The 23,297-nt window shown below is 40.4% G+C and overlaps 1 protein-coding gene across 1 annotated transcript; it reads left to right on the top strand.

Moving 5' to 3' along the window:
• The first annotated feature begins 9,160 nt into the window (after positions 1-9,160).
• Positions 9,161-16,150, top strand: LOC118589883 (olfactory receptor 2T29-like). The gene is made up of 2 exons (XM_036197560.1): positions 9,161-9,256; positions 15,200-16,150. The coding sequence occupies exons 1-2, from the start codon at positions 9,161-9,163 to the stop codon at positions 16,148-16,150; spliced, it is 1,047 nt and encodes a 348-aa protein (XP_036053453.1).
• Positions 16,151-23,297: the final 7,147 nt, after the last annotated feature.

Below are 23,297 nucleotides of genomic sequence, written 5' to 3'. Positions count from 1 at the left end.
TTGTACCTAACGCAAAGATCCCCTGAAGCACTGTATCCTTGCTTCTGACCAAAAAACAGTATAAAGCAGTCTATATACTGAACATTGTGTTAGAAGAAAAGTATGGGATTTAAAAAGTTCTTTGTCTTGAAAGAACAGCCTGTAATGAGTGATTCCTTTGCAAATTTAATAAGGAGATAAGGAAACAGGCATTCAAAAAAGATGGGAAACACACTTCAGAAAAAATCTGTCTTAAAAATAGTTGCTTCACCTGGAAGTTCCTTATAAGAAATCAATGCCAAATATTACAGCTGCTAATAATAACATCAGGGGTTAAAGCTAATGAAGTGTAAATACTAAATCCTGAAAATGCTTTTTCTCAAAGTAAGCTAATGAAGGATGTTTCATGAAAGAACATCTGTGTTCTTGACTCCTTTTGAATAGTAACAGTTTTGGTGAAAATATTGGAACTAACAACAATCAAGTCAAAATGTTTCAACAAATTCAAGACACTATTTCACAAAAGAAAGCTGCCATGCTTTGTGGGCCATATTGGAGCTCACTCCAATCTTTCTGGTTCTTTAGCTGAGGGTAATGCAATGGCTGAGCATTATTCCAAGTGGAAATGGCTCAACAGTTGCATGCTCTTCATCATCAAAATAGCAAAAGCTTAAGAAAGCAATTCAATCTTACCAAAGAAGCAGCTCGTCAAATAGTTAAACGATGTGGGGTATGTCCAAAATATTTTCCTGTCCCTCACTTAGGGGTAAACCCTTGAGGTCTTCCTAATCATCTATGGCAAATGGATGTTACGCATATTACAGAATTTGGCAAATTAAAATATGTACATGCGACCATTCATACTTATTCAGGATTTTTAATAGCTAGTGTACAACCTGGGGAAGCTACAAAACATGTAATTATTCACTGCTTGAAGTGTTTTTTGTATAGGGTATACCAAAAATTATTAAAACTGATAATGGTCCTGGATATAGTAATAAGACATTGCAACAATTTTGTACCCAATGGGAAATCGTACATAAAACAGGTATTCCTTATAATCCTCAAGGGCAAGGTACTGTAGAAAGAGCTCATAGCAGTCTTAAAATACAATTTCAAAAAATAAAAATAGAAAAGGAAGAAATTTACCCTCAATCACATTAAATCATAATACATTAAATTATGCTCTTTTTGTTCTGAACTTTTTGAATATGGATGTCCATGAGCAGTCTGCCACAGATAGATTTTGGCACAGTGGCATCCAAGCAACTTTTGCTCAAGTGAAATGGAAAGATCCCTGCTCAGGATTATGGAAGGGTCCCGATCCTGTGTTAATATGGGGTCGAGGACATGTTTGTATTTTTTCACAAGAGGAGAATGAAGCTGGGTGGTTACTGGAGCATTTGGTAAGGAGCGTGGAACTAAGGAAGGTCAGCTCCAATGACATTCCTATAAAGGAACCAGAATGAAAGTGGCTCCATTAGTGTTTCTGAGGTTCTGTCACTGGAAATAGAGTTCCGAGCTGTGCCACTTTTGGCTTTACTAGCTCCTTTGGAAAAATACTTTATATCACCTAATAGCTGTGCAGTATTTTGCGAAGAGCTTTACAGCAGCTAAATACGGTAACTTCACCCTTAGTGTGAAGTGAAGTTTTTTGGTAGAACAAACCAAAAGTACTGCTGCAGTAGAAATGTTTGTCTGGATTGAAGCATGTAGGGGAGCTATTATGAATTTGGGTGAAGGGACAGCCTCTAGTTAAAAACCGTTTACTGCTGACAGTGCATCTCTGCCGGTTCTGGAATGGCTGAGAGAACTCAGCAACTTTGGAGTGTGGCTTCGTCCCGAGAATGTTACAGTTCCCTAGCAACTAGTATCACAATTCTATAACAACAACACTCACTAAATCCCAGTGTTGTATAGCAAATCTGACTATAAACTCTAAACTTTAGAAATGATGTACGTACTTCTTGTCTACTTAAGAGAATCTTTCTAATAGAGATAGTGATGATAATTAGGAGTAAGAAGTAGAAAAGATGAAAATAAGATGTGAGTTTGTAAAAATTATTCTGTCTTGGTATATCTGTGTTAATAAATCTTTAGGTGTTTGCTAAGTTAAATATATGCTAGTGGTATCCCTATATAAGTTTGTAAAATAGGTCTATAGAGTTCCTTTAAGAATATAAGCTTGCAATAAGTATCTAAGGTAGTCTTAAGACATGTAGTAAAAAGCTTGTAAGAAGTAAAAATGCTAGTTGTAAATGTAAGTTTAAGTAAGAAACAAGAAGATGGAATGAATAAGAAGTATATAAGAAGTAATAAGAAATATATTTGCTAAAGTAGTTCTATAGTTTCCTTAAAGAGAATAAATAAATAGATGTTAATATGTTATATGTGAGTTTGTAAAAATGTGTAAATGTTGAGTGTGAGTTTATGCTTAAGCACATGTTATATGTGAGTTTGTGAAAAAGTGTAAATATTGAGTGTGAATCTATGCTTAATGTATATGGTGAAAGAACCTGAGACACAGAAGGTAGTATCCTAGTAGACTGCAAAGCAGGCAGTCTGAGTGGTTTCAAAAGCTCCAGAAGCCACTAAGAAGCTAAGAATGGCGGACGCAAGAACCAGCACAACAAGGCATCCACAGCTGAGATCCAGGAAAAATCAACGCAACACAGAAAAACCTGAGCTAACATTAAAAAACGGTGTGGTTTAGAATACTACTGTTACTAAAAAGATCTCTGTCCATGAGAACAAAAGTTGCAGAGACACTTGTCTGAACTAAAATTGTTAACTGCAAAAAGTTTTGGTTGTAAAACATCTCTTCATATTTGGAAGTTGAAGTCTGATCTCAGAATTTTTTTTTTAACATTTTTGAACTTAAGAAAATGAGAGAAAAGTACAAAAAGATTTTGTTATAGATTTCTTCATATTTGGAAGGCTTGTACCAGAATTTATTATTTGAATTTTGGGACTTAAGAAATGAAATGAACAATAGATTTCATTGCAATGGGACAATTGAGTTTACTTATAGTAATGACCTAGGAACTGTTTTCAGGAATTGTGTTAAAAATGGAACTGTTTAAGTGGAGAAATTTATTGTTTCTACCTAGACTAAAGATGCAGTTTTGTGTATGCATTTATACTTTCTTAACTGGTGATTCATGAATTGTTTTATGGAACTGTTTATGTAAAGATGGTATTACTTTTGGAACTGGTTTTGTGTTGCAAACAGACTGTTTAAATGGAAAAGTTTGGGTTTTCTAACTAGGCTTGAGACTTTGCTTGAAAGATTATTAAAAAAAGGGAGAATTAATATTCCTTAGTCTATTTAATTTAAAAAATATTCTCTTGTTTGAGTGGATTAATGCCATGTTTTGTTAGTAAGAAGTGCAAATGGGGTATATTAAGAGACTACTTTTAAAGTGTAAAGAGTTTTATTAAGAAACTGCTTTTGGATGTTTTGTTAAAAGCTTTCAAAGTGTTAATGGTTAGATTGAGAACACTGCTTTTCAATATGAGTTTGTAGGAATTGTATAAGTTTGGGTTTCTTCTAACTAGGTTTGAGATTTTGTTTAAAAAATAAAGAAAAGGAGTTATGAGTGAATTAAAGTTGAATTACATTTGCAGAAATTATGTTTAACCTATTGGTATTAATGCACCCTGGTTATGTGGAGTTAAGGAAATATTTAAGTTTGATGTGAATACATCAGAAGTTTTTCCTATGTTCTGTTAGCAAGAAATTCAAATGTTCTATTAACAGTTAAAGTTGTAAGACTGAGAAAATTGTTAACTATATATAGCACCATATATGCTAATTCAAATGGTTCTGTTAAGAGTTTGTGTTGAGTTGTAAGGCTGGGAGAATTGTGACTATGTATAGCAATATTTATGTTAATCTGGCAATGGTAATGATGAAGCTAAAGGACTCTTTAAGTTTGCGATTGCATTAAGTTTTTGGTTTAGAAAGGGCTTGAGGCAGATAAGACTGCTGAGGTCACCTTGGACCTAATCCAAAAGAGAAATGCCATCTTTATCATCCTCTACTCCCATACTGGGAGGTATAACAACCATGGAGATTCCTGTAAGCTGTTAGTTATTTTTTTATATATTAAGAAAGGGGGACCTGTGGGAGCCTGTTTTCAGGTTCCTCACAGCTTTACCCAGCAGGTCCACATAGAGGAAGATTAGGGCCACGGGCCTGAGTGCATGTGTCTGAGATGGTCTGCACTTGGCTGTGCTGGAGGAGGAGGTCTTTTGCTCCACTCCTTGGTGTCTCTATAAATACCCTGGGGCAGAGTCAGTTGGGCCCGTTGGAAAAGGTTCCAGGCCCTCTTGAGGCTATCCTTTATTTTCTATCTGTTTATCTTCACAATATAAATCCTTTTATCTAATATTTCCTGCTGTTCACACTCAAGAAAACTCTGGGGAGCTGTGGGGTTGGTGGGTAAACACCCCACATTGTACCATGGAAAAAAGAAAGCATTTTCAACAAATGGTCCTGGCATACCTGGATGTAAACATGCAGAAGATTGCAAATAGATCCATATCTCTCGACATGCACAAAACTCAAGTCCAAGTGGATCAAAGACTAACATAAATCTAGTTACACTGAACTTGATAAAAGAGAAAGTAGGAAATAGTCTGGAACAAATTGGCACAGGAGACCACTTCCTAAATATAACACCAGTAGCACAGACACTGAGAGCAACAATTAATAAATGAGACCTCCTGAAACTGAGAAGCTTTTGTAGAGCAAAGGACACAGTCAATAAGACCAAACAACAGCCTACAGAATGGGAAAAGATATTCACCAACCCCACATCTGACCAAAGGATGGTCTCCAGTATATATAAAGAACTCAAGAAACTAGACATCAAAATATTGAACAGTTCAATTTAAAAATGGGCTACAGAGCTTAACAGAGAATTTTCAACAGAAGAATCTCAAATTGCTGAAAGGCATTTAAGGAATTGCTCAACATCCTTAGTTATCATAGAAATGCAAATCAAAATGACTCTGAGATATCATCTTACACCTGTCAGAATGGCTAAGGTCAAAAACACTGAAGACAGCTTATTTTGGAGAGGATGTGGAGCAAGGGGAACACTCCTACACTGTTGTTGGGAATGCAAACTTGTACAGCCACTCTGGAAATCAGTATGGCAGTTTCTCAGAAAATTGGGAATAAGTCTTCCTCAAGATCCAGTTATACTACTCTTGGGCATATACCAAAGGAATGCTCAATCTTACCACAAGGACACAAGCTCAACAATGTTCATATGAGCATTATTTGTAATAGCAAGAACCTGGAAACAACGTAGATGCCCCACAACTGAAGAATGGATAAAGAAAATATGGCACATATACACAATGGAGTACTACTCAGCAATAAAAAACAATGAAATCATGAAATTTTCAGGTAAATGGATGGATCTAGAAAATATCATCTTTAATGAAGTAACCCAGACTCAGAAGGACAAACATGGTATGTACTCACTCATAAGTGGATACTAAATGGGAGGGAAGGGATGGCCAGACTGCAACCCACAACTCCAGAGAGGCTAGCTAACAGGGAAAGACCCTAGGAGGGACACATGGATGACCCTGTGAAGGAGAAGTGGATGAGATCTACATGAGTGGACTGGGTGTGGGAGGGTAGGGGTGGCAGAGGGTGAGGAGTGGGGAATGAGAACATAGGGAAATGGGAGGGTCAAGCTGGAACAGCGACAGAGTGGGAGGGCAGGGAGGAAGATACCATAATAGATGAGGACATCATGGGAATAGGAAGAGGCAGGGTGCTAGGGAGGCTCTCAGGAATCCACAAGGTTGACCCCACCTTGGTCTACTGGCAGTGGTTACAAGGGTGCCTGGACCAGTCTACTCTGGTGACCAGCCTAGCAAATAACCTAGCTGTCATCATAGAGCCTTTGTCCAGTGACCGATGGAGGCAGATGCAGAGATCCACGACCAGGCACCAGACTGAGCTCTGGGAATCCAATTGATGAGAGACAGGAGAGATACTATAGGTGAGGGACGTTGAGATCATGATGGGAGGACATGCAGAGATGACCGGCCACACTAGTGGAAGCCCATGAACTGAGGACTGGTGGCTGTGGAGCCCCCATGGGACTGCACAAGGCCCTCTAGGGACATGGAAGATGGTTGTTTGGCTCAAACTGTTAGGGGAGCACCCAGGCAGGGGGATCAGGATCTATACCTGGTCTATGGGCAGGCTTCTGGAATCCGGTGCCTATGGTGTGACATCTTTCACAGCCTTGGTGCAGTGGGAAGGGGCTTAGACCTGCCTAGGCTCAGTGTGCTGGGCTCTGCTGACTCCCCATGGGAGACCTCGATTTTAAGAATGTGGGTATGAGGGGTGGCTTGGGAAAGAAGGCTGGGGGTGGGAGGAGGGAGGACGGGGAATCTGTGGATAGCATGTGGGGTGAGTAGACAATTTCTTAATAAAAAAAAATGAAAAAATAGAAAAAAAAATAAGCCCCATGCTGTGCCCCTCCGCCCACCCCCTTTCCTCAAGTGTCCTTGCAGCAAGCCTGAACACACCTGTCCTTTCTCCCTTCCTGTTAGTGGATTCTGTACTGTTTCACGACTTTTCCTTGCAGGGTAAGAGTGCTGCTAAAGCCAGGTGGTGGTGGCACACGCCTGTAATCCCAGCACTCGGGAGACAGAGCCAGGTGGATCTCTGTGAGTTTGAGGCCAGCCTGGTCTACAGAGCTAGTCCAGGACAGGCTCCAAAGCTAAAGAGAAACCCTGTCTCTAAAGGAAAAAAAAAAGTGCTGCTAAACACCATCAATGAGCATGTAATTCTTAGTGTCATTGTGACCCTCTGTAAGCTTGTGGTTCCGTGACTGTAGCTGGGAATAAAATATGTCAAGTCTGTTGCATTAAAATGATAGTATTCGACCTTTTGGGGGGAAAGTGCATGCTCTTTTCTGCAGAAAATTAAAATAAGAGAGAGGAAAGTCAAAGTAATATTGTCAAGAACTACTAGAAGATTCAGAAAGCAGTTGTTAAGTCGGGAGCAGTGAGTGCTGTGCAGTCTCCCCTCAGCTCCAACTCACCCCAGAAGCTGAGGGCAGCCTTGGCCACACAGGCCAAGGGGCAGTGACTGGTTAAGTGCACACAGACTAGGAGTGAAGTGATGTCATCCTTGGGTGGATTCTGCTCATTAAAGTGTGGTGTGGCGGGTTTTGTGAAAAATGTTCCTTGGAGAATTTGGAAATGTAATTAATAAAGCTACAAACAAAAGCTGAGAGACATCTCCATTACACGGCTGTGTTTTTCTCCTTGTGCCTTTTAAATCTCCCAGATTAGAAAAAGTGTAATTGTAATCAGAATTAACAATAATTTGAAATATGAACATTGAATATAAATCTCACAGATGAGATACATAAATCAGATAATGCACGGCCATAGCCTTGGACACCTATTAAAGTTGGTTTGTTTCTGTCTCTATCTCTCTCGTCTGTCTCTCTCTCTCATGTGTGTATTCCCGTGTATGTGTGTTTGTTGATAATAAACTTCCAGTAGTTTTCACAGGTGTGGACTCCAAAGTTTGGGGTTCAGCTGCTCAATTATAGACACTGCCCTTCATCAGTGCCCAACAGACAGACCCAGAGCCCCATTCCTCATGTGCCATCTTGTCCTCTCTATATCACATCATCCCTGTGCTATAGTGTCGGTCACAAGCCACGTTCTTTAGAGCTGCATTCAGTCTAGATGTTTGTTTCTTTGTAAATAGTGACATGCAATTCTCAGAACAATCTACAAGTACAAATAACTTCAGTAAAAATGTAAATATTTACATTGCTGTCACCGGGACAAAATCCATAATCCCTGTTCCCCCTCACTCCCCTTCTCCCGTTCCCCCTGCACCTACCCCCATCCCACTCTCATCCCCTTATCATAGAGGGTAAGGCCTCCCTTAGGTAGTCAACACAGGCTGGCATACCAGTGTGGGGTTGGACCCAGCCCCTTCCCCCTGCATCAAGGCTGAATAAGGCATCATACCATAGGGAATGGCCTCTAAAGTGTCAGTTCCTATACCCAGGATAAGTCCTAGTCCCATTGCCAGGGGACCCACAAACACATCAAGCCACACAACTTTCACCCACATTCACAGGGCCTAGTTCAGCAACCAGCACTTTCCAGTTCCCTGTATTCTTCAGATTAGCAAATTCAACACACAAACCCAGAGATTCAACACTAAGATCCACAGAAGAGAGAGACCATGTGATATTTGTTGAAAACAAAATTCATAAACATGTAAATAGATGCTCACACTGAGAACTAATTACATTTTTCACAATCCAATGACATTAATGTGCATCCATATGGCAGTTCTTGAAAAAAAAAAAAAGGTCTTGACATGAACTCTCTAATTGATGTGCAATTGTCAGTTGAATCTGTCAGTATTTTAGGACTACACATTATTTCACTTAATTTGGGCTGAGGAAAAACAGAAAAATTCTTCTTCTTCTCCTATTAGGTAGAGTGCACAGAGAAGTGGATGTCTGAGGAATGGCAGGACCCATAGCTGGTTCTGGCCAGTGAGTGGAGGCCTCTCCCCATGTTCTTCCTGATCATTGAGACTGATTTGTGAGATGAGGAAGCTCCATGATGCACAGAACCTCTGAGTGTCATATGATCCTTAGGGTAAAGGGGCTTCATGTGTCACAGATTAGTTTTTCCACATTATATTCCATTTGCTTTGTGGTTAACATTCATCTGGAATATATCTCTGAGATTTTAAAAGCTCCAAGTTGGATCCTTAGCCCATAGAGAAGACTGAAGTCTTAGTTCATACCTCAGGTTAAAATAAATCATCAAAATAAGTTTGATTTCCCTTTGCAAGCACTGGTTAAATATAGTTGAGGGGAGTGATGCTACAGAATGTGGTCCTTCTGGATGCAGCACATTGTATGTCACCTGGATACTTCATGACTCTGAAATGTGGCGGTTTCACTAGGAGTTATGATGGTTCTAATCACAGATGTGAATTCTGTTTTGAAATTTTCTTAAATTACAAGTAAATTATAAACCTCGGATCTGCAGGCACAGGGAATTTCCTGTTAGCACAGTCAGGTTGAGGCACACATCACTGAGCATTTCCTAGACCACATGACACTAACCCCAAACATTCTTGGTTGCCTAGGAGACACCCATGAACATCATCATCTGGATGAGCACTGGACAGTCAGATTTCACACTAGTGGGATTCTTCACTCAATCCAAACACCCTGCCCTGCTTGCTATGGTAATGATTGCGGTTTTCCTGATGGCCTTGTCTGGGAATGCCCTCCTGATCATTCTCATACACTCTGACCCCTGCTTCCACACACCCATGTACTGTTTCATCAGCCTGTTGTCCATCTAAGTGACACTAGCAGTTCACAATTTTTCCTTCTGGCTACACTGTGTTATGACCAATTACATGGTTACAGTTCCTGCTAAGTGTTGTAAGAGCACACTGATAGACAAAACAAAACATTTTTTCTGTCAAGGCCCCATAAGGATCTGTTCCTCCAAGGTCATTCAGACTAGGGAGGAGTCCCTGAGTCTTTTAGCCTCTCTTTTAACAATTGTGCCACGATTTGGGGACAGGTGAGGGACTTTCTGACCACAGCCTCCTTTGGAAGCATTGGGATCATGTCCCTCCATATTGAATCTCTTCCTTGAAGAATGTACACTGATTAGCATCCATCCCTTGGAGCCTCCAGGGCCTCTTGATCTAGAGGACAGGTGACTCACTAGAACTGTGAGACCTTTTGAAAGATGTCCTAAAGCCCTATGAGACCTAGATGACCTTGAAGGATCAGGCTAAAAAGTACTGCGTCTTAATCCCTCTGTCCACATGGAAATAGGCCTCTAAGTAGGGCCAGTCAACACCCAGAAGGTCAGTTACACCAGTCTGGTCTGGTATTTTTGAAGTTTGTATGACATTTGGGGAGAGGGGACACTTTTTTGTCCACTAAGTCAGCCCTCGTAGATGTTTCCAAGAGCAGATCAATAACTTCAGAGGCCTCTAATGATTTAAATAAATGTTTGATGGCTCTTTGACCTTCAAATTTTGATGAACATCACTTAATAATCTTTATGGTTCCTCTTTACATACTTTATATACATTACTCAGACCTTCTGTGACCTGTTGAGGATTATCAGCTTTGTATTTATCGTTTGATTGTGGAAACATTTAGCCATCTTAATTTAGAGGTAAGCCTTACCATATAGAAATGCATTTCTTACTAAAAATATGCTTATTGCTACTTCTTTGTAACATTCACTTCTCTGGAGAAAAATGCACAAATACAAGCTGAATTCCTATGGAGGGAGCTAGTTACTGTGGACATTAGGGATAGGGTGGAACACATGAAGAAAATCAGAATTAGAAGCAGCCATTCTTTGGTCTCACTGACTGCCACTAAAGCTATAAATAGCTACGTGACACAGGTGAGCCTTACAACACTTTGAATATGAAGGAAGAAAGACTTCCTAGCAAACTCTCTTCAGAAGGAGGCAGGTGAGATGCACAGATAGGGACAGCACGTTTCCCACTGCCAGGGCATCACTAGGAACAACAGTCAGTTCTGTGTATTTGTCCTCAGTTCCCACTGTGCATAAACTTCCCTCATTTCCATGAACTGTTTCCAATGCATTCTATGACACACCCACTATGTGGCATGGGTTCATAACTTTTAATTACATAAAATTTGATTGTCTGAGGATACTGGTATTTTTATTTCCTTTCTCCAACAAAGGTCCTCATGAATCAGTTTCCAGGACTTTAAAAAGCCTTCATATGTCAAGCTGGAGAAATTCACACAGGAACTTGATCATACATGAGTGATGATCCGTAGAGCAGGCAGATGACATTGAGGAGGAATGTTGTAGCTTTGGTAGCTGCATGTGCCCCTCGATGTGCATTAGATGCTGGACACTCTAATCTACTGGTGGCCATGCCCTGACACCGTGCACACCTAAGACATCTGTGTCCTAACAGTGCTGAGTCAGTTGCCTAAGTGGTGGACACAGCCTGGATTCCCACACAGCCTCTGTCACCTACAGTTGATACAGACAGCCCAGACAGGCAGCAACAGGGAAACACCCCTTTTCTTTCCCCTCCCCTGCCAGAGTCCACTTAGGGCCTGCACTCAAACCAAGTGTGGAAGGAGTCAGGACCCTGCTCCATCTGCAGGTTAAAGACCTGGGAACATGGGAGGGCTGAGCTCAGGAGTGTGGCCTGATGAGCAGAGGACACTGTGACCAAAGGATGAAATGGGAACACCACCATGACATGGGAACACGGTCAGAAACCTTCAGCACTCAGAACAAGTACAGAGCAATTTGGCTGCAAGATCAAGAGTGCTGAGGTGGATCCATCTTCTTCCCTGTTGTGCATCGTCAACTACACAGTTTACACTCCACAGATGTGTGCAGTTTAAGGGAGGGTGTCACTTTCTAAAGTGTGACTCTTGTCCCACTGATAGTAATATATATATTCTCATTTTCATCTAAACCATTTGTATTTGTACATCATTCTATAATTTTCAGGTGACTATTTAAAGCGAAACAAACTGAACTGAACATTTGAACAGAATGCAGTTCCAAAGAACATGGCTTCTGACTGAGCAGAACAGAACCATGAGGTGATGGGGAGAAGGCAAGATGGCGCATGAGGGATGGGTTCTCAAGGTCGGTCTGTGACTTACTAGTAAGGGGAACTGAACTCAAGCTTTGGACTCCACACTTATAAAGATAACAGGTCACAAAAACTACTGACAGATTATTTGGACAGACACAGAGACAGGGAGAATGGGAGGGAATAGAATTCTGCATAGTGAACAAGGGCCTGAACATACAATAACTGACTCATGTTAGATAAGATTCTTATTATGATGGTGATAGTCCAGGCTATTGTTAATACTGGCTATGACTTTCCACTTTAACAGACATGGAGTTTTATACGGCTGTGGCAGTGGTTTCTATCACCATCCCTGGCTCACTTAGTTACATTCTTCCTTAAAGTCCCACAGGGGAGTTATTAACACAATCTTTATCCAGGAATGAGCAGGATGCAGCCAAGGATGATGTCACTTGCCTCCTGTTCCTTCTGCACTTAACCAGCTACTTCCCCTTGGCCCATATGACACAGGCTGCAGCTGCATCTGATGGTGAGTCGACCCAACAGGACGAATGCCCAGCACAGGGTCCTAGACAGTCTGTTTGTTCTTCAAGGGGTTTGTTTTCTCATTTATTCTTTATTTTTATGTGGAGGAAAAATATTCTGCCTTCTTTTCCCTCATTTTTGGTGTTTTGAGACAGGGTTTCTCTGTGCAGCCCTGGCTGTCCAGAACTTGGTTTGTAGACCAGGCTGGACTTGAAGTCAGAGATCTACCAGCCTCTGCCCACCTAGTGCTGGAATTAAAGATGTGTATTAACACACCCAGCATCTTCCTAAAGCTTCCCTTTAATACCTTTAATATTTTCTTACTGAGAATTTTTCTATGAATGAATAGAGCAATATAAAACACACACACACACACACACACACACACACACACACACACACACACACACACCAGACTTGCCCTGATTTTATTGCAGGTCCCCAGCCACAGTCTCACAAGTGCTAGGATTGTGGTAGGCATCTGCCAACACCCTACCCTTCCTTATGTGTTTTTAGTGTTCATATTGCAATCAATTCGTTTTCCAAAAATGTCTCTTATGTGATTGATTTTATTTCAAGTGTGGGCATATTTAAGTGTTACAGTAATTTTAATCTTATTCATGTCTTATCATATGAAACAGACCATGGTTGATCTAAACACAAACTATACATTTTCCTGGGGAAATGGTGTTTCACATAGAACCCAGAAAGGTATCCACTCTGTGCCTACACATAGGTTAAGCATTCATATTGTGGGTTATTGTGTGATATGAGGCAGATGCCCTGAGACCCTGAGCTTCTCTACTGTAAAGGAAGAAGACATGGTGACTCCTATGGAAGCACAGGGTGGTTCAGGGATGCTGCTGGTTGAGGAAGATGCTTTGTCATGTCTCTGTGTTCACTGTGAGAATTACCCAGTGTTAACATGCACCAAGCTCTTCATATGAAATCAAACACACAGAATGTGTAAGGGCAAGCCAGCTGCTGGTCCTGTCCCTTGTGTAGGCATCACCTTCCTGATCTCACTGCTCTCAGGGTGCCTTGATGCCAGTGTTCCCCACTTAACAGAGTGCACCACCTTCCCAGCACACCTCCTGCCCCTCACCTGCCTCCTGACCTCCACTCACCCAGCAAACACTGGTCAGGGATTCTCATACACTGTGGCAGACTCCCTGGTCCTTGTTCTCTGTGTCCACAAATAAGAATTAAGTTAGCAGGTAACCTTAAGATGAATGAGGAAAGCCTAAGGTTTAGAACATATGTAAGTTTCCTTTAATGAACAAGCCTTTTTAAAATGGAAATCTATCATGTACCTTCCTATCTTTCAGTCTATTGTCTGTCTGTATCTCTGTCCATCTTCTCCCATAGGTCTCTGGTTTTTCTGACATTTATATGAAGGCATTAAGGACCTGGCATTGTTCTCTGCTCCATCAGCAGCTTGGCAGATCATGTTCCTTTAAGGACTTCAGTTTCAAGTGTGTTTTGTGGTTTTGGTTTTAGAATCTTGACAGAGATGAAAATGATGCTGAGACTTGTGATTGCTGTCTCAGCAGCCTCTCCCTTTAACTATTGCTAACATCTCAGAAAGAGGAGATTTCATTTCCTTTCTATTTCTAAGAGCTATCAAAATGCAGCATCTACCAGTCAGAAATAAAAAAAGAACTTAAAAAAATCTCCTCTCCTTGAGAAGCACCCATGGAAGAGGCATTCACTGAACCTTGTAAAAAGAAGGCTGGTACCTTCTGTCTGCTGCTCTTTCTCACTCTGTTGTCCCTGTTTAGACCTTCAAATTTAATTCATATATGTGCTATTTTCCCAGCACAGATGAATACTAACCATGTTTATGCAATCTAAGAATATGTGTCATTGAATACACACACACACACACACACACACACACACACACACACACACACACACACACACATGAATGCAGAATCACTATCAGGAACATGTCATGGCTGTGTTCTCTCTACTTCTCAGACTTCATGAAGAAGTAGCTGACAGTCCATAGAGAAGCTGCTGTCACAGCCTGGCCTGGCAACCAGCAGTGACTGCTGAATCCTCTGCCTCCTGCTGAAGTTAGAGCCAATGGTGGACTCTGTGAAGAGATGAACTTAGGGAAGCAGAGACCAAGAAAGGGTGAGACTTCCCAGTATCCCAGTCCAACCAGCGTTATATGAGCAAGCATGTTCTACGTGGTTTTATTTAATCTATAGTTTTATATGATTATGTTTATATGAATGTATATGTAAAGAGGATAATATTTTTTGATAAAAAATCATTTATCAAGAAACTTCATGCTTAATATTAAGGAGACTGTGCATTTTCATTTTTTTTATTTATTTATTCATACAATTTTCTACCCTCAAGTATGCCCGCACACCAGAACATAAAACCAGATCTTATTACAGATGGCTGTGAGCCAACATTAGGTTGCTGAGAATTGAACTCAGGAACTCTGGAAGAGTAACCAGTGCTCTTAACCTCTGAGCCATCTCTCCAGGCTGTGTGTGCATTTTTCCATTAAGATCTTTTACAATATTTTTTAAAAACTACATTCTTCATTGACTACTAAAATGGAGAGCGCATCTCATAATGTGTTAATATTATAAGCAACTCTACAATGATTCTTAAGAATAACTTTACTCAGTAACTTTTTTAATAATATGTCTCCTTATTTGCATTTGTCTTTCCTTGGTTTTTCTTTGTTTCTTTTGGTCTACCATTCACTCTTTTTGCTAGTAGCAAAAAATTATTGTGCACATTTCAAGAAATTTATTAATAGAGGCCACTATTAGTCATCAGGTAAGATCACAATCATGAACTATGATAGCTCTACCCCGACTTGTGATAGGTCCAACCAAAGACATTAATTCCTACATTTTTAAAACTTTAAATTATAGTTAGATAATCATTCTCAGAACTAAAGGCCCAGGGAACTATCTTAGCACACTCGACTTGTGCACATAACAGTTTGCAAAAACTAACCCCAAAGCATTCTTGGTTGCCTAGGAGACACCTATGAACATCAACAACTGGATGAGCAACTACACTGGACAGTCAGATTTCACCCTGGTAGGATTCTTGAATCAATCCAAACAACCTGTCCTGCTTGCTGTGGTCATATTTATGGTTTTCCTGATGGCCTTGTCTGGGAACGTCCTTCTGATCCTTCTGATACACTCTGACATCCGCCTTCATACACCCATGTACTTTTTCATCAGCCAGTTGTCCCTCATGGACATGATGTACATTTCTGTCACTGTGCCCAAGATGCTCATGGACCAGGTCCTAGGGAGCCACAAGATCTCAGCTGCTGCCTGTGGGATACAGATGTTCCTGTACATGACACTAGGAGGTTCAGAATGCTTCCTTTTGGGTGCCATGTCTTATGACCGCTATGTGGCCATCTGCCATCCACTCCGTTATCCTGTCCTCATGAACCACAGAGTGTGTCTCCTCCTGATGTCTGTCTGTTGGTTCCTGGGATCCCTGGATGGCTTCATGCTCACTCCTGTCACTATGACCTTCCCATTCTGTGGATCCCATGAGATCCATCACTTCTTCTGTGAGTCCCCTGCTGTGACAAAGCTCTCCTGCTCAGACACCCGGCTCTATGAGACCCTCATGTACCTGTGCTGTGTGCTCATGCTTCTCATCCCTGTGGCAGTCATATCAAGCTCCTATTCATTCATCCTCCTCACTGTTCACAGGATGAACTCAGCAGAGGGTAGGAAAAAGGCCCTGGCCACCTGCTCCTCCCACATGACTGTGGTCATCCTCTACTATGGTGCTGCTTTCTATACCTACATGCTCCCTGCCTCCTTCCACACCCCTGAGAAGGACATGATGGTGTCTGTGTTTTACACAATACTCACCCCTCTATTGAACCCACTGATCTACAGTCTTAGGAATAAGAATGTCACAGATGCCCTGAAGAAACTGTTGAGTGCAAAACACCTCTTTCAGGAAACAGTAAAGTAAGTAATTTGGAATGGACAGTTTCTTCTCCTTATCTCTGTACATCTGTTGATCTAGGTCTCCTGCTGACGTTAATCCTCATCCATCATGTCTGATTGCATAGTCTTCCCTTTTGAAGAATTCTTTCTCTATTCTGAAAATTTCATTGGCATACTTCTTGTACGTTCAAAGTCTTTGTTTGTATTCTGTCAATGTTATATTTTATGAAGTTGATAGTGGCTGTTTAATTTTGTGGGACAATAGTCTTATTATTCAAAATTATGTTGAATAATTATGAGGAATAAATGGCTATCATTTTATTAGTGTTCAACTGATAAAAATTAAAGTGCATTGGAAGCAAAGTGGTTAACAATGTTAACAAGACGTGAATGGAGATAAAAGACATATTGGGCTAATTCTGTGTATTTTCATGACAATTTATGTATATTTGAAATTAGATTAAAAATAAAGAGCAAGAATCAGTTTTGTTTCTTCAGCTCCATTTTTATGATATAATAAAAGTGATGGTTTAAAATTTTAACTCTGGATTGCACAAGTGACCCAGAGGGTCTCAAATTGTCAGTGTAGCTGTATTTGCATATAGATGTACTCATGTATTTCTCAAAACCAAACATAGCTCTCACTCAAGGGAATAGGGTATAGCTTATTCCTGAACCTATTGTGAGTGACCATGGCCCAGGAACATGGACTCGGGTTGCCCCCGATGACATGGTTCAAAGTTTCGTGGAAAGTTACAAAGCACAAACAAGTCATAAGTCATAACTCAAGGCATTATTCACCTACACTTTAGGAGATATCAGGGGATCAGAGTATAGTAAAGTAGGAAACTGTGCTGTGGTTCTCACATGGTTTCTGGTGACATGGAAACCTTTTGGTTTGGGAAAAGCTAGCATTCTGACAAGCCAATATATTCTAAAAGGCTTCATCTGATAGGCACAAGGATGCTGGCTCAGAACCCAAAGCTGGCAATGAGTGTCTCCTAAGGGCGTTAAGAAGGGCTGTGATAATTGCTTTGTATCTGTAATGTTCTAAGGCTTCATAATCACAGCTGTTCTAATCATTTGGCCAGTTACAGAGTCTTTAACATGTGTATGGCTTTGTCCTCTGGGAACTTCAGTGTGGTGGCCCCTGTTGACCAAGCATCACATCGCTACATGAAGAGTCCAAGTGCTATTTTATGCCCCATGGTGAGGAGCTCATTCCCAGGAGTCTAGACAATCAGAGCAGCAGAGGGAGTTAGATGGTACAGCCATTCTGATCTGGGACAGATTAAGCCCCAGTCTCTATATCTGACATAGCATTTCCATGTGACATGTTACCGGAATGTTATACCTGAAGTTAAATTAGCATTTCCATGTGACACATTACAGCAATGTTATACCTGAAGTTAAATTATCAAGAACACATTGTGGCCTAAGAAAGTAAAAGTAGCAAATGAGAGAAATAGGTTTGCTTCTTTCTTTTTGAAAATTTAAATATTGCTTAATTTTTTATTCCTGGTACCACTACCTCAATTACAGGGCAATATACCTGATATAATGAAAAGAAAAAGACAAAGGCAAAGCTACAGCAGGTGTACATCTAATCGACACCACATTTCATCAATCGAAGCTGCACCTTTTGCAAACTGTGCCTGTGACCATTCTGAAAAGCAGGGTTTCCTCTTTAAGATGCAGTGACTTTTCTGACTATGGCTCATCTTTCCTTCTGTGGCAGATTTCTATAGTTCCTTTAGTGCATTTAGGATGACTGTCTCCAAGAAACCTGCAGCTTTCCTGGCAACTTCTCTCTCTCTCTCTCTCTCTCTCTCTCTCTCTCTCTCTCTCTCTCTCTCTCTCTCTCTCTCTCTCACACACACACACACACACACACACACACACACACATTCCCTCCTTTTCTCTCCTTCTCCTTCCTTTTCTCTCCCTCCCTCCCTCCCTATCTCCCTTTCCCCCTCTGTCTTCTTTTGTTCTCTCTCTTTCTCCACTGCTTAGAACTATAGCCATTTTGCACTGTATTTTTTTAAACCTGCTGCTGCCATATCCACCACTGTCTTAATTGACAAGAGCTTGGCTCATCTTTCAGCCAGGCTACCTGTATTTTCCACTCTGCCCTTTAGTTATTTGTACTCTATGAATTATTTTATACAATGATTAGAATATTTAAAACAATTTAATTTCTCATAAGTCTGCTTTATTTTGGCTTGCCTGGCTTCATAGATATAATTTCATAGGGAGTGCCTAGTTCTAATTTTAAGAAGGATTCTTCTTTAGTTTCTAAATTTTTGTAATTCTTATATATAGGTCATATTTTGATTTTTTTACATTAATATTACACCAGAGTGCAGATTTGGGAGGTAAATATAAATCCACCTTGTCAGACAACTACATGGTATCATTTTAACTTCTTTCCTAACTTTCTTTTCCCCATGTACCAAATATTATTGGAGATAAGGATAGAAAGAAGAAGCCAAATTCATGAGAAGCTGGAATTCCATAGGTTATTGTGATAACTCAATCATTTATGTCACAATCAGAAAAGGAAATGCTGTTTTTAAAGTGATGTTCTATTATTCCTTTGTAACACTTCCACCTCCAGAACCAGTCATTGTCTCGAAGTCTTTTCTCATAGCAAACCTCATTTCTGAAGGGTTAGTACATGTCAGTTCCTTTCCTAAAGCAGCCACAGCCTATCTTTCTTATATCTAACAACTTCATCTAAAAATCCCATCAGTTCTACACCCACACCATCCTGGGCTTGTCACTCTCATGTCTAGCAGTGGAGGACAAAGGATTCCAGTAAATGGAGGTTAGTGTAAGTCCATCAAGAAATTCTAGAGGACTTCAATTGGATATCTGGAAACATCATGTGTTCTGGCTTCTCCTGGTCTCTGCCTAGGTCTTATGATGCTAATTGTGCTTACCATGCACTTTTAGGCTGTTTTAGATAGGCCGGAGCCCCCATTCAGCAAAGAATCCAGATCTGTCATTGCTCCAATTTCATATCATCCGTGGAATTTCTCAAATGCTAACTGAGAAAGATACTTTGATGTTAACTTCTGGCAGCCACATGCACAGGAACACATGTACACATGTAGCCATACACATATGTGTACCCACACATATGCAAACACACATACAATATGTATGTTGCATACACACAAACAATAACAAAATTAAAATAGATCTTCCATGTGACCACTTCTCACTATTTATCTGCAAGCCTCTATGTCAGCACACCACACTGATTCATGTATATCAATGTTTATCACAGTGCTGCTCACAGTGGCTGAGTTATAGGAGCTACATGTCCAGCAACAGGGCAATAGATAGTATAGAAAATTAGTTCTACATACACAATGGAATTTTTAAGCCATAAACAAGAGCAAAGTTAGGTATTGTTTAAAAATGTTTGCATGTATAGCTTGTCATCTAAATTACTGTAGCTTTGAAATAAACATGTATATGCTATTTATGAATATATTTCTGTCCATTCTATTTGCATGCATAAGATTTAGAGGTTTTTTTTTCCAACTAGAATTTCAAGATGAAAGTTAAGTTAGCATGCAGGTTATATGCTAAAACCTTTAGTAAACATTGAGTTTGCATTCGTTTCCATAGCTGCTACTAAATCCCACTAATATATGGCATTGGATGCAAGATAAATTTCCGAAATGAAGTAGGGTGTATACCTTTAAACTCAATTTTTCCTTACAAGACCAAACCCAAAAAAGAAAGAAAGAAAGAAAAGAAAGAAATCTAGATGTATCATTGCAGAATAAAAATAACAAACATTAAAGCCAACTTTTAAAAATAAAATGGCAAATAAAATACATGAAAAATATGTATTTCCATACATGTAATAGCTAAGTTGATGTGTACATGTGAAGTAGTTTATGAATAAATGCAAGAAGTAAACACAATGTGAAGACACAGAAAAGAACCTAAAAAGGAAAATCGTTACACATGGATCAAAAGCCTCCAAGACATACCTAAAACCGTAGGAATGCTAACTAAACAGACGGTGGTGCAGCGTCCTCTGATGTTATGGCAAGGGTATTTTTGAGTTATTCTCTCAGTTATATGAGATTACACAAAAACACTAGCATTGATGATTGGAATATTGTATTTGAAAGTCCAAGTGTGATGATGCCTGTCTTTAATTCCAGCACGCAGGAGGCTGAGGCAAGTGATTCTCTGTGAGGTTAAGGACAGCCTGGTCTACATAGGGACTTCCAGGACTACATGGAGAGATTCAGTTTCAAAACAAAACAAAGCAAGACAGAGAATATTAAATTTGAGTAATTTTCTTTCTTTTTAAATTAACCATGTTTGTACAAGTGTATACTGTCTGCTGACCACACCCACTCCCCTCCTGTTAGTCCCCTCTGACCCCTGGACCATTTTGCTTCTACCTGTATGTCATCTGTACACACATGATTGATGTGTCTGCATACAATTCTGGAACCACAAATGACTAAAAACGTGTGATATATGTGTTTCTGAGACTGGCTTAATTCACTTAATATGGTTATCTCCAGCTGAATCATTTGTTCTGCAAGTAACGTAAGTTTGTTCTTATTTATGGCTGAAATAAAAATCCCATCATGTACCCACCACATTTTCTTTACTCATCCCTCTGTTGGGTACCTAGGTTGGCCTCATAACTACATAGCCTTTGTGAACAGTACTACAATAGACATTAATGCGCACACCACTCTATGACCAGGAGCCCTTCAGGTAATAGTGAGAAATGGCATAGCTGGTCATCTGGTGGATCAAGTTTTAGTTGTATTCCTCTCTCTCTCTCTCTCTCTCTCTCTCTCTCTCTCTCTCTCTCTCTCTCTGTGTGTGTGTGTGTGTGTGTGTGTGTGTGTGTGTGTGTGTGTGTAATAAAGACTGTCTATTGGCTTAAACCCATGTCCTAGAAGTCTTTTCTGATGAATCACCTCAATGGATTCTCATTGTTGCATTCATTATATATATATGATAGTGAGTTTGAACGTCTTTTCATGTTTATTGGCTCTTTGAATTCATCTTTTGAGAATTCTGTGTCCATTTAATTAAGACATTTATTAACTGGGTTGTTTGATTTCCAGTTTAGCTTGTTTAACTCTTGGTGTGGTCAACATGTTGATCTTCGGGTCACTTCTCGAATTCTGCCGTCTCTTCAGTCCATCATTTCCTTTGCCATGAAGAACCTCCTACAATCTCTCAAGATCTCACCTGATGGCTGTGGGCATCCTTTCCTGGCCACCTGGAATCCTAGTCACAGGTCCTGCCTGTGCCCATGCTTAGTGTGTCTTCTCTACTTCCTCCTCTAATTGTTTCAGAGCCTCAGCTCTCAGCAGCCTTTCGATCCATTGGAAATGGATTTTTGTGTAGAGCAAGAGATGGGGTCCAATCTCATGCCTCTGCATGAGCCTCTGCAGTGTTCTCAGCACCAGCCATGGTTAACGTCTTTTCTCCATGGTGTGTTTTTGCAGCTTTCATAAATCAGGTGGCCATGATGGTGTGGGTTTATATTTGAGTCTCCTATTCCATTCCAACCTGTGTGCCTGTTTTTGTGCCCACACCATGGTGCTCTTGTTTTGTGGTTCTTAATCTGAAGTAAGGAATGTTTACATCTTTAGCTTTGTCCTTTTGCTCAGGTCTCTGTGGCTATCTGGGCTCCTTTATGATTCACTGTTAATTTTTGTGGTTTGGTTTTTGTTTTTTGTTTTTTTTTTAATCTACTTCTGTGAGGAATGGCATTGGAATGGGGAAATAACTATTTGAGTCCTCTGTTCTTGGAGTATTTCTTCAACCTTGTCCTCCATCCTTGATAATCTTTCTTCTGCTTGGTCTAGTGATTATTGATGATTTCCACTCTTTTGTTAACAGAGGTTTGGGGTTTGTTTGGTTTTTTGTTTGTTTGTTTGTGGGGTTTTTTTTTTTCATTTTGAATATTCTATTAGTGGGTTTTTGTTTTCAAAATCTCAATTTCCCTGGTTACTTTCTTATGTTACTGAGCTCTTCTAAGGAGAATGAAAGCAAAAAAAGAGGAGAGAAAATTGATCACCACAGGAACTAACATATAAATAAAACTAGATAATATAAAAAGCAATAAATTATAAAATATTTTGAATATTATCTTTTATTGATGGATTATTCATTTTATCATTCATATTCCATTCTTATTTTTTATTCTTTTCTCATACAATACATCACAACTGCAGTTTCCTCTCCTTCCACCCCTCCCAGTCCCTTTCCCCACCTCCCTTCTCCCTCAGATCCACTCCTCCTCTGGTTTCCCTTCAGAAAATAACATGCCTCCCAGAGATATCAACCAAACATGGCATAACAAGTTACCATAAGACTAGGCACAAACCATCACATCAGTGCTAGACAAAACACCCCAAGAGGAAAAGTGTCCTAAGAGCATGCAAAAAAAAAGTCAGAGACATCCCCCACTCACACTATTAAGAGTCCCACAAAAACAGGAAGCTAAGAACCATAATATACATGCAGAGGACCCATGCAGGCTCCCTATTGCCTATTGGTTTCTGTGAGCCACAGTGAGGCCTGCTTAGTTGATTCTGTGGGCCACAATCTGTGGTGTCCTCAACCTCTCTGTCTCCCTACAATTCTTCCTCTCCCTCTTCTTCAGGGTCTCTCAAGCTCCAAGTGGAGGGACCTGACTTAGATCTCCAATTTGGGCTCTCTCTGTCTGTTGTTTGGCTGTGGGGTCTTTGCATCCACTCCCATCAGCTGCTGGACCAATCTATGAGTATTGTAGAACATCTTTAGGAAGTATTTTATTGATTTTTTTTTTCTATCCTAGGTATCTGGGTTATCCTGCCTCTGGTTCCTGGCCATACAGTCAGTGTCCAGCCTGGGCTCCCCTTCATGATGAGGGCTTCAAATTAGACCTGTCATCTGTTGGCTGCTCCCGCCAGTTCTAAGTACATTGCCCTACCACACCTTGAAGGCAGGATAGATTATATATCAAACCTTTTGTGGCTGGGTTTGTGTCCCAGTCCCACCACTAGAAGTTGCCTGGTTACAGAAGACGGCCACTTCTGGCTCCATATGCTCCATTACTAAGTGTCTTCCCTAGGGTCACCCTCACAGATTCCAGGGAGTTTCTACTGTACTAGGTTTCCACACCACCC

This window comes from Onychomys torridus, chromosome 8 (assembly GCF_903995425.1).
Source record: "Onychomys torridus chromosome 8, mOncTor1.1, whole genome shotgun sequence".
Taxonomy (NCBI): domain Eukaryota; kingdom Metazoa; phylum Chordata; class Mammalia; order Rodentia; family Cricetidae; genus Onychomys; species Onychomys torridus.
This window is presented reverse-complemented; position numbering and strand designations above follow the sequence as displayed.